The 12724-nt window shown below is 39.5% G+C and overlaps 1 protein-coding gene across 1 annotated transcript; it reads left to right on the forward strand.

The window, feature by feature from the left end:
* The first annotated feature begins 7887 nt into the window (after positions 1–7887).
* cytip (cytohesin 1 interacting protein) lies at positions 7888–12684 on the forward strand. Its single transcript, XM_084724099.1, has 8 exons — positions 7888–8394; positions 8723–8772; positions 8978–9032; positions 9191–9293; positions 9538–9631; positions 10326–10392; positions 11366–11432; positions 11659–12684. The coding sequence occupies exons 1-8, from the start codon at positions 8227–8229 to the stop codon at positions 12138–12140; spliced, it is 1086 nt and encodes a 361-aa protein (XP_084580225.1). The 5' UTR covers positions 7888–8226; the 3' UTR covers positions 12141–12684.
* Positions 12685–12724: the final 40 nt, after the last annotated feature.

The following is a 12724-nucleotide window of genomic DNA, read 5'->3' on the forward strand; positions in this document are numbered from 1 at the left end:
TTAAGCGTGAGCAAAGTCATTGGTCGTTTCACTTGGAGAGCACAGTTTGGCTGATGGGTGCACATATGATCACTAATGTCACAGTCTGATGAGGCCTGTGAAACCTTCATAACAAGTTCAGGTAGGGAAAGTACCCACGGCTAAATCTGTACAACATGCGTGACAGTATGCGCCCACACGTGTGCAGGTGTGCCTGTGTGTGCATGTGACTGTGTGTTTCATATCATGTGAAGTGATCCTGTAATTAAAGATGTGAATCTGATTAATAATTGTAGTGTTTGTGAAACTGGTGCTGTGGAGAAAAGCTTTTCATGTTTCCCGTCCATCATGGCTTTTAATTCACGTCTAACTCTACATTCTCAGTTAAAGGGATAGTTTGGACTTTTTGAATTGAGGTTGTACGAGGTTCTTATTTGTAGTCAGTGTATTATCTACAGCAGACGTCGGTCGACAATTTAGAAGAGCCAAAAGGAGTATCAGCACGAAAGCTGACACCAAACTGCAGTGGACGGAGGACAGAGGATCAGCAAAACATAGCTAATCTGATCTGAAGATATCGCTCTTCCAAACCAACCAGACTCTACTGACAAAAACAGTAATTTTACCTTGCAAAACACAGGAGTTGTTGGTCTCCCGTCACACTGATAGTTTGGTTTGTTGATGTTATTGTGTGACTTTAGTGAATCTGAAGTAACCTTTACAACACAATAGTCACAAATAACACAAATAAACCAACTGATTGAGGCAGCGACTATCTATCAGCTTTGATGTTATGTGAGATAAAATTAGTGATTTTCCCAATGGAGTCTGGTGGGTGTGGAGGGAGTGATATTTTGCCTATATAATGGTGGTCAAACATTGATTTTTTTGGTGTCTAAAATACATTTTGCTGCTGTGTATTGCTTCCTATATCAGTACTCCTGCTGCTTCTCCAAACTGGAGGCGTGTTAACCGCCATCTACTGTAGGTAAAACACTGACTATCAATAAGTAACTCGTAACACCCCACTTCGGATAATCAGAACTGTCCCTTTAATGTTTATTTTTTATTTGCTGAGTCACATATTTTCATGTAGCTGCTAGTATAAGTGTTGACACATATACATGTTCTACTGTTATGATGATTACTGGCTTATAATGTAGCATCAGCTGTGTTGCCTCTTGAAAATAAGCTATGTACAGTAGCCTGTCGCGTTGTTGGCAAATATCAGTTCAGTATAAAGGTTTTGTTTTTTTCTTTCTGTGAAATGATTTGTTGACTTAAATCATGGAATCATTCGACTTTCTGTGTTGCAGAGTACAGATAGGAAATGACAAAGTATAAAGTACAAGTATTCAAGTGTCTGGATCTGTCTGTGTCCATTGAAGATACTGGTAACACTTTATTTGAACAAATGTGCATAAGACTGTCATTAAACTGTCACAACCATGTCATGACACCTGTCATTAACATGAAGGAGACTTTTGAATGTTTATGAATTAAGGGTCAGTTATGTCATCTTTAATGCAAAGCTGACATTGTTTGAGACAACTTGATTTTAATCACGTCAACAATGTATTTGTTATGGACAACCTGACATTAACCAAGATAATATTTATCTTTCCATTTTATTAAGAAAAAAGAAAGATTAGCTAAAAATTACTTTAATTTCTTAGAACAAAAATTTCAATTTAGTCCGACTGAGGCCAGTGCTATCAACAACTAGTAGGCTTCGTGGTTAACGTAAGCTAACTTAATGCTAACCGCTAACATTAGCTTGAGTAGTTAAAGTCCAAAATGAAAAAAAGTGAATAAGTAGTAAAAGTTGTGGTACATTGTGGACTTGTCATAAAGATGTCATTAAGTTTTATTCAATATTTTTGTAATGGTGTCATGAATAATTTCCTGAATTTCAACTCAAATGTCTCTGTTTGGACTTGGACGGGCCAACATGGCGTCTCAGTGACATCGGGTCATTGTGGCAAGGGGCTCCTATGGCTACCCTAACATTTAAAACTAGAAGGATCTGTCATAGGGAGGACATATCTCCTTTACTCTCTCTCTTTTTTATTTTGGACTGAAGCCACCTTAGCTATCATCAGTCAGTAGGCTTTGTGGTTAACTTGCGTCAGCTAACTTAACATTAACTGCTAGCATAAGCTAGCATAGCTTAATTAAAAAATGTAAATAAAATACATGAGTAAGTTCGATATGTACTCCCTATTATACATCACTGGATAGCTTAGGAAGTCCTTAAGCAAAGTTAGCTGTTCAAAAAACTAGGTTTAAAGCATCATATTGCAGAGCTACAATGACAAGATGTTACTGAGATGTCATCTTTACTCGTCCAAGTCCAAAAAAACCGCTTTACTTAAGGTCAGGGAAGATATTCATGACATACTTATAATGTTCTTATGACGACCAATGTAATGCTAAAATATGTAAAGCAAGTTGTCATAACACAGATGTTATTGACATCTCAAACAATGTCAACTTTGCTTTAAAAATTACAAAATGGACCAAATGATACTGAATGACAAAAGCATTCATAAAGACTCCATAGTCATGACAGGTACCGTGACGTGGTTGTGACAGTGTAATGACAGTCTTATGCACACCACTTCAAATAAAGTGTTGCCATACTATGTTTTTTAACTGATGTTGGCTCTCTTCTGAGCCAAGCGTATATTTTGTGTCATATCTGCTTCTCCAGGAATCAGACAGGCGACACAGAGAAGAAACTGAGAGTGAAACATATAAAAGACTTATCAGTCATTCCAAAGAGGAGTGATCATCATGTGCAATTTCTGACTGGTGTCTTTTTTATATATTGTATATGAAAATGCTAAATATTATTAACAAATATGATACTGCTTTCATAAAATGAGACCTACTTTTGATTTTTAAACCATCCAGATATTTAGAGTCATATTTTTGGATTTATGTGAAACTGTTTTGTGTTGTTGCTCAGATTTCATGCCATTGCATTGTATCTTTTCTTGCACTATTTATTCTGTATAGAAATAAGTGATATCAGTGGGTCAATAAACTGTTTTTCATGGAGTGAACTGTTTTTTGTCTTTTTTTCATGATAGAAAGAAGCTGTGGATTTTTAGTTTTAAATGTCTCACATGGCAGTTGTGATTCTGAAAGCAATGATTGTGCAGAGACGCGCGCATTGCCGCACGTAGGACTGAATTTCCCAGTGCGCCTTATCTGAAACAGGTCATTGTCATCCTCCCCATCACTCACTTACCTTAACTGACATGACTCATCTCCGCTTTCTGCTCTGCCGCTCTATTTGTGCGTGCTGTTTATGATGTGGATGTGTCCGTTAGTCAGAGGAAATAAAGCCGTGAGACCATCAGCACTTTGCAAATGACTCAGCGCCTTCAGATTGTGCTGCGATTTGCTTTAACAGATTTTACTGTGCTGTCACCTCAGACAAGGGAGATCACGTAGTGTCACTTACTGGAGCTTTATAGACACTTTCCCTTCATAGTAAAAATGAGCAAAGGATCCATCTGCCAAAAGTTTTAGCTTTTTAGCTGTTTTGAACCACTAAAAGGTCAAGTGTGTAAGATGTACAGGGATTTATTGGCAGAATTAGGCAGCAATGGAATATAATATTTGGAAGTATGTTTTCATTAGTGTATAATCTATCTTTATATCTGTAGAGAGTGTGGGTTCTCTTCCCTGGAGGCTGTTATTCTTCTACAGTATCCCAGGATGGACAAATCAAACACTGGCTTTAGATACAGTCGTGTCTAAATGGGAAGATCTAGTGTGTGGAGTGATATTTTTTGGCCATAAACTTAAGCAGATAATCACGCCATTGTCACATGGTAAATACAAATGCCAGAATTAGCCAAAAGGCTGTTTTGTTTTGTATGTAGTCCCTGGCCAAAGAGTTAAAAGACTTCCTAAAATACAAAAAAAGCAAACAGGACATCTAGTTTTGAGACGGACAGATCAGACACAGTTGTTAAAAACAGTAAAAGCAGGAGTGACATGCACAAACAAGCAGGATATATATATATGATGCACACAATGGATACACACATGCCCATATTAAACATTTGCTGACTTTGACTATTGCAAACTAGCAGGGCATGTAGATAAGCAGCAACAAAAAGATTTAGTGCTGACATGTTTCGGTACTAACTATCTGGTGTTTCAGTTGGTTTCTGAAAGATCTGTGAGTGTTTAGTTTTCTGATGTGGTTTGGAATTGTTTTCACTCTCTTGAACCTTTGACAGACCAGGCTAGTGACAGGCTAATGACACTTTTCTGCAACTCGTTGGCCCCATGGTGACACAGTCAGTATTGGTTCTTCTGTTGAATATAGGCTCCAGGTGGCACTAGGACTAAGTTATGGGTGACTTTGTATACCAAGCACAAATTTGCATATTTTAGTCATCCAAACCTAAAATCTTTTTCTTTTAAAAACTGGGCAGTGATGTAAGTGCATTTATTTATTTATTTTTTATCTAATGTTTTGAGTGCTTGAATGTTTAGTGATTTAAGTGGTTTCAGTGTACAATGGTTGGCCTGTGACCAGCTACTTAAACAGTAATTCAGATCAGTGAAAATCATAGAAATGTCTTGGCAGCCTCTGTAGACATGATTTCTTATGAATCACATATTTGCAGGACTGAGTGTGACTCTTTTACAGGTTTTTAACATGTGACTTGAAGGTTAGAGTCAATTAGCACCCCAAGATATCCATTCAAACTTGTAACTTGTAACTTGTAGACTTGTTCCAATCTAGACACGACCCTGTAGATACGGCCTTTTGCATTTGCACAGGTGTGACCACAACTGTTGGTTCTCCTGCACACATGAAAGGGAAGAGTGAGATAAGGTATTTGCAATCTGCGCTTCAGATGCCACTAAATCCTACAAACTTGTCTTTTAAAAGTCTGTAAACAACATTCTCACGCCCAAAGATAGACTGAAACAGTGAAAACTGTTGTGGAAACAATGTTTGTGGGAACAGAAACTAAAAAGACACAGTAAAGTGAACTGTACACTGTAAAACTGGAGGGAACCACTTGATTTGATTAACAAAGACTGCTGGTCATAGGTGCCTGAACAGTAGAACAAATGGAGCAGCTGCACCCGACCATTAGACTTCAGGGAGCAGACGTGTTTTTGCATCCCTGCTATTTGATCAGATAACTTTTCTGTTATGTTAAAAGGAGCTAGTTTGGGTCAAAAATAGTTCATAATCACGATAAAATCAAACATGTTGAATATTACCAGATGATAGGTGCGGTGTCTCTAGCACCAAACACGGGGCAGTTACTTTGGTAGTAGCCAAAAAAAACTCTTCAAATAAGGTCACACACGTATGTGATGAATTAAGTGTTATGAGACTGTTGCTAATTCAGTGTGTATCTGATCTACCAACCAGCACCTGTTTTAGAGAGAAATCTTAATCTTTTAAAACAGTTTGCATTTCATTCCCACTGTCACAAAATGTTGTAAAGTGAGCTCTAGGTTGCACGTCCAGTGGAAAAGTACCCTCTAAAGTCCCCTTTAGACTGCCCTTCAGTGGACAAAATGTAGTAAAGTCTCCTTCAGAGTGGACTTTTGGTGGACAAAATGTTACCACATTTTAGAGTGTACTTCCAAGGGATAAAATGTGATAAATGCCCACTAGAGTCCAATTTCATTGAGCAAAATGTAATAAAGAGCCCCCTAGAATGTCCCTCTTTGGAAAAAATGTGGTAAACTGCCCTCTAGAGTGCTCTTCAGTGGACAAAATGTAGTAAAGTCTCCTTCAGAGTGCACTTTTAGTGGACAAAATGTGGTAAAGTGGCCTTTAGAGTGCACTTCCAAGGGATACAATGTGATAAATGCCCACTAGAGTGTAATACCATTGAGCAAAATGTGAGTAGGAGCCCTCTACAATGCCCCTCAATGGACAAAATGTAGTAAAGTGCACTCTGGAGTGCCCTTCAGTGGGCAAAATGTGGTAAAATGCCTTCTACTAGGGGTGTAATGATTCACTCATAGAACTGATGCATCGGACTTTAATGTGTTTGATACGAGTGCATCTGTTCAGACGGCCTGTATCGGTAAAAAGCTGAACATGATTCGGAAACAAATAGATGCAGCACTAGCGTATCGATACATCTCATTAGGACGTGCATATGTTTCATTTTTGGCATCAAAGAGCTGCCACTGTAACTTTCCTCCGTTTTCTCTCTCCTCCTGCTTCTGCCTGCATCGCTCTCACTGGACGCCTGCTGCCGCGGTCACACAAAACAAGCGCTCCCTCCTCCCTCTCCTGAGTCTCCTCTTCATTTCATCAAAACAGCCACAGAAGTGACACTGAACCGCGTTGCACCACCAAACTTTCTTAACACGCAAGTGTAGAATAGGTTTTGGGTTTTATGAGAAAGATGAGAAACGCTGCTGCAGATCATTTCTGCAAAACATGTCAGACAGCAGAGTGCAGAGACATGAGTCTGAGTCACAGAGATGTCATGTCACTGTGAGAGCAGGTAACACTGAGCATCACTGTTCCTCCACACTAACCAAAACCACAGCACTCTCATATGAAACAGAGCAGCAGATCATCTTACTGCAAAAATACTAATATTTAAAACAGTTTTAAAGATTATCATTTAGGCTGCAGTATCTCATTTACACATGAGATTCCTGACATGTTAACACCACTGTAATGTCTGTCTTTGTCTCTCCTGTTACTATATTTATTAAAACTATCAGGATTTCTTTTTGCAACTAATAGTACTCTACAGATGTAGCATTTGTTGAATGAAAATATAAATATTCACGCATTGCATTGTCTTGTATTGCATCATTTCATGACAGAGCTGAATCATATTGAACCGAATCGTTTACCTCTACTTTCTACGGTTCCCCTTCAGTGGACAAAATGCAATGCAGTGCCATATTGGTTGCCCTACATGTTGAAAATAAAATTATTTGGTTTCTGCGTAGCCTCTAAATAATTAATAGGTCACTGTGTGGTTTTTATTACAGAGGTGAGGTCACAGCTGTACTTTAAGTCACATAATAAACCAGAAATTGGAACTGTTTTACCATAAAAGCATCACAACTTTTTTTCAGAAATGTTTTTCACCCCTGTCCCACAGACAGCCTTAGTTCGCCACTGTCCTCATGTATTACAGAATTGTTGATGACAAGACATCCAGCGCTTTTCTGTTGTCTTCCTCTCTTTTAACAAGCAGCTGGAAAACGCCTGCTATCAGTGGAGAGAAGAGAACACATACTTCTGTGTGCTTTCACGTAGTAAAAATGTGGACAGGAATTAGCAATGTCCTGCTGAAATGGGATATCTGTGTTCCAGACAGTCCCGTGGTCGGTTGGCCAACAGCCCCGCTGAGGGTCAGTAGGGCAGAGGGGATTGCTGTGAAGCAGTCTTCTAGTTAAGGAGTATTTCAGTTGAGTTATATATGTGTAGAAAACAATACTAAGCTTTATCACCATTTTCTCTGAGTTTCTGTTTTCTGTGCATGGTGAAAGATGATAGTCTTTTCCTGCAGAGTAAACAGTGTACCCTTTGAAGGCCAGGGTGTGGTGAAGTGCACTGAGGTTCAGTTTTCTTTAAGCCATCAGCCATTGTCTTTCTGACCGCCGGCCAGCCTGTGTGTGTTTGATTTCCCTTTTGAACCGAACCGTGTCTGATGCCTTCTACCCAATGACCCATGCTGTCTGTTTGGGGAGCGTGGCACTGGCCCCGAGCTAAATCAGCCTTTTGTCTGTCCCCATAAGACAAGTCTCCCTGCTTGGCAGAGCACAGGACTCAGGCTCAGACTGAAGCTTAGCTTGCCCATTGAGAAACCGAGAGCGAGAGAGGCTGGAAGCAGGTGCTGGTGGAGGTGCGAGGTGGCAGTTTCTCATGCATTGCTGATTTCTGACAGACCATAAATCGAATTGCTAAGACTGCAAAAAGAGAAAGGGACTGTTTGAAGGGGAATAATAAAAAAAAGCTTAAACATCCTCCCCCCTTTGCAGCCCAGCCTTTATCAAGAAACAGAAAAAAAGGAGAACAGAAAAGAAAGTTAAAAGAGGTGAACAGGAAATTAGGTATGTGAGACTATGATCTGCAGATGCAGGTCCACCACAGCCATCACATGACGTGGATTTCCGCTTTGACACATTTCGCTTCTGGCTGCAAAGCAGGGCAGGGCCACACAACCACTGAAGAGCTGCAGCAGCAGGACATGATGGTGCTTTGAGGACCACTCTACCATGCAGTCCACCATGAATTTCAATGGACTTCAACGCCAGGCCAGTGAGGAGAATTGCATTGTGGATAATACTCTGAGGAAGAAATGCACCCTGTGGTACAGGCGCTCACTGAAGGGAAACAGTGATCGACACCGGCAGAACACAAGCTCTATGCCCAGAGTACGCAAGGTGAGACAATTAATCAAATGTAATTTATACAGTCGCTGGAATGAGAATTGTTAATGCATATTTTTGCAATTTAAATAATATCAAATAATAATAAAATAATAATAAAAATATTATTTTCTTGTATAGTTTTATGAGAAGCAGTTCACTTCCCACCAACTGTATAACAAAAGCAGCACACTGCAACTGACCAAAAGCCTTTTAACAATGTTAATCTTTTCAGTTATGTAACACTATATAGGATCAACAGGTTCTCACGTAGTTTCCTGATCTATCTATCTAAATCTATTATATTGTTTTAAAGAGGAACTCTGCATTTCTCCTTTTGCAGCCCAAACAAACCCACTCCAACTCACTGGTTGATTACTCTGACCCACAAAGGTAAATATATCAAATCTGACATGCAATTTATCATTCAGTAGATGATTTTCCTTTTAGCCTTACGTGTAAAATACTATATGTTGTTTTTTTCTTTTTTTTGCAAAATATTTTTTTTTTATTAAAATAGAATTACAGAGCAGTTCTTAAAATATTTATTCTCTCTTCTTTTGCATTTTTGCATTTGCTTTTTTGCTCTTTTGCGCAGGAACACAATTGCACTGGAAAAACAAGACAACGAAACATTTGGTTTTGAAATTCAGGTAAGCATTATCACATCTTACACCCACTAAGATGAGGTAGATACTGTTAAGTCGTGCTTTTAAATGTCAAATTCCAGAGTATTTTTTATGCTTACTGCATGCATAAGAAGATTAGCATTGTTTAGCAGCTTTTGTGACAAAACGGTCTTTTGTTGCAGACCTATGGCCTGCAGCTGAAGGACAGCTCTGCAGTGGAGATGTGCACATTCGTGCGTAAAGTGCAGGAGGACAGCGCTGCTGAGAGTGCTGGCCTGACCGCAGGTGAACCACCATCCACATCCTCTATACATACACAAACTTTCATGCGCTTACAAAACTACCACTCCGTGCTACCATTCTTGTGAATGTGACTGACAGATATATCAGTTACCACAAGAACACGCCCTACATGCCACCCACCCACCCACACACACACACACACACACAGATACACACATACAGTGAAAAGCTGTGTTGTTTACTGGAAATTGATGAGTACTTTTTCTTGCATCTTCATTTCTTGTAGGAGATATTATTGTCACTATCAACGGGGTCAGCATTGAAGGATCATCTCATCAGCACATACTTGATTTGATAAGAGAATCAACCAACAGTTTAAAGTGAGTGGCAGAAATTATTAACTTCTTAGACTTGGCCTATTCAGTTAGTGGCCCATGGTCCCTTTAACAACCTCAATCTGGTCCTTTGGTCATTTATAAATATAAAAAAGTATATCATTGTAATTTTTTTTATTTAAATAACCTGTTAACATTGTAAGTTTGTGGGTGTTTACACTGTTATTATGTTACATGTTATGATCCTATTTATTGGTTATTTCTGTTGTGAAACATAGAGACAGTTATTATTTTAAGGTTTTAACTCAGACTGTTTAAGCAGAGTGTCAAAGTAAATGTAAAAAACTGTTAAATGCAATTTTGTATTTATCAGAGCAACAAGATACTTCTAGGATGATAAAAGGTGTATTAATTTTTCTGTACATAATCTTATTTACACAATTGTTAAAACTATTAAAGTGGAGAAAAGATACAACGGTGCATTGTTTTAGACATTTAAATTTCTGACTTTGCAGGTCAAACACAGGAAATGTAAACATCCGGCCTCTTGGCACTTTACTTTTTTTTTTTCAAATCCAGCCCTTCTAAAAAAAAGTGATCGCATAGGCCTGTCTTCAACTGTCACATCAGATGATAAACTGCACAGAAACTGCATATCCACAGCACAGAAATCAAACAGTATGATAACAGTGTTTTCTGGTGAAAGTGTCTATAATTATGTGTTATTATGTGATTGCAGGATGGAGACTGTATGTGGAAATGTAGTGAAGCAGATCGAGTTGGAGAAGAAGATGAACCAGCTTAAGGTGTGTCTCTTTAACCCTGCCCATGTTTGTTGTAGCTTTGTAGTTGGACTAAGCAGCCTACGAATGACTAAACCACACAAACAGAGCTGGTAATGATGAAAGAGTCAGACCGCCACCTAACTAGCCCAACATTTTACTACAAACCCACGCTACAGCGGCAGAGTCGTGTGCTCTCATACTCAGAGTATTTTTCTGTTGTGCAAAATTGGTTCAAATGTGAAAGTTTTCTCACCAATTGTTCTGCAACATGCAAATAAAACCTTGTTGTAACTTTGAAGCTTAACTAACAAACTCAAGTTTCTTGGTTGAAAGCCAAAAAAAAAACAAACTCCTGAATGTGGGATTTGAGTTGAGCCCCAGTCTCCTGGGTGAAAATTGTATGTTTAATCCTTTGATCCACCACATCTTGCTGTACACGTGGACTTAGTTGCTCTTTATACACGAACGTGAGCTGTTGTCTCACAGTAGCTAACAGGTTATCAAATATGTTGTTTTAGCTCGAAATACGGCCTGACGTCCCTCCAGATTTTCTCTATCCATTGTCTTTTACTCAGGAGTCTGTAATATAATAATGATTTGTCAAATTACGTAGGTTTATTAGACTTACAACCTGAAACGCAACAGTATGACATTATCCTTTTGATAACAGCATTTGAACTTCCCACCTTGAGTTTTATGTGGCCACTGTGTAAATATGGGTGGATGTGCATTTTCTCATTTTAAGAATTTCCCCTATTACTTTATAGTTCCATATTCATGATGCAATGAAATTATGCCTTTGTGTAAACCACCACCAGAGGCTTTGTAAACCTTGTTGATGCTGTAACTATATTTCAGGTGGTTGAAAAGAGGCTGTAAAAAAGTCTTGAACTGGATACTGTATTTGTGGGTTTGTTTGTTGTTGTTTTGAATGCACAGGCTGAAAGAATTTCACTGGAAGTCAAACCAACTGTTTTTTTTTTTGTCTGCACAGCAATCACTACGTGAGAAGTTGATAGAGCTGCAGGCGCTAGCAGTACAGGAAAAACGTCTGCTGCGAGGTGAGCGAGTTTGTTCGACTGTCAAACCACAGCACTTCCTTTCTCATCTGCAGTGTCCCTTTTCTAAAGCTTCAGTGTTTCTGAAGTGAACTGAGGCGCAAACTCCAGATAAATTTCATAAAGGAGTTCCCCCGAGAAATGTACACAGACGCTGCTGACGAACTTCCTGCTGCACACTTCTCGTCAGCTGTAACTTTTACTAACAGGCACTTTGTTGTGTTTTCAGGTAATTTGAACAACAGCAGCCTCCACCTCTCCATGGACTGTTCAGAGATCCTGAACTCCCCCTCAGGCCGCTGTGGCCGGCGTTTTTCCAGCGACAGTAGCTACAGGAGCGTGATGACGGATGACAGCGACCAGACCAGTGTGTTCGGAGATCTGAACTCTCCCAGCCCCTTGAGCGCAGCCAGCACCACCACAGACGACAGCTGCTTCTTCTCCAGAGATTTCACCTCGCAGGACAGCTCTGGCAGGTTCTCTTCGAGCGGCAGCCACCATCATCATCAGTCCCTCAGCCGCTCCAGCAGCTCCAGTTTTGCCGGCAGCAGCAGCTCTCTCTCGCCCTCCTGGGACGAAACAAGGATCTCCTCCCTGTTTGGCACCCTGCCACGCAAAAGCAGGAGAGCCAGCGTTCGCAAACACATCTTCAAGTTAATTCCTGCACTCCAGCGATCAGTTGAAGAGGAGGAGACAGGAACGAGCACTTAGTGACGTGTCGTTCACATGCTCCCCATCTCTACTTGATACTAAGGGTTAACAAGTTTCACCCTGCTCTGAACAATTTGCAGAAAGAAACAGACACTGTAGCAAAGTGTTTCACCACACTTGAAGGTCCAGTGTGTGAGAATTACAGGGATTTATTGGCAGAATGTAGCAGAAATCGAATGTAATATTCACAAGTATGTTTTCATTAGTGTATAATGTTGAGCCCTTTGCATCTACATGGGTGCGGGTCCTCCACCATGTTACATGGCCATGTCTCTACAGTAGCCCAGAATGGACAAACCAAACACTGGCTTTAGACAGAGGTAGCAGAAGTACACACTTTCTCTACACAAGTGAAAGTACAGATACTTGTGAAAAAACAGTAGAATTACTGATTCAACTTTTTTACTCAAGTAAAAGTGAAAAAGTACAGGCTCTGAAATATACTCCAAGTACAGAAGTAAAAACACTGTAAAGATTTTTTTTTTTTGAGTTTTGAATCAAACTAAAACTCTTAAGTTTTGAAATAAACCAAACAAAGTTTTTCTAACCTATAATCCTTTGTTGAGATAATTTACTTTACTTCT

Source organism: Lutjanus erythropterus, chromosome 8 (assembly GCF_056507025.1).
Source record: "Lutjanus erythropterus isolate fLutEry1 chromosome 8, fLutEry1.hap2, whole genome shotgun sequence".
Taxonomy (NCBI): domain Eukaryota; kingdom Metazoa; phylum Chordata; class Actinopteri; order Lutjaniformes; family Lutjanidae; genus Lutjanus; species Lutjanus erythropterus.

Excerpts from the sequence above, each read along its gene's own strand:
- cytip (XM_084724099.1), top strand. The coding sequence starts at position 8,227 with ATGCAGTCCACCATGAATTTCAATGGACTTCAACGCCAGGCCAGTGAG. Across the intron at positions 9,033-9,190 it reads CATTTGGTTTTGAAATTCAG|ACCTATGGCCTGCAGCTGAA; the intron begins GTAAGCATTATC and ends CTTTTGTTGCAG. Across the intron at positions 11,433-11,658 it reads GGAAAAACGTCTGCTGCGAG|GTAATTTGAACAACAGCAGC; the intron begins GTGAGCGAGTTT and ends TTGTGTTTTCAG.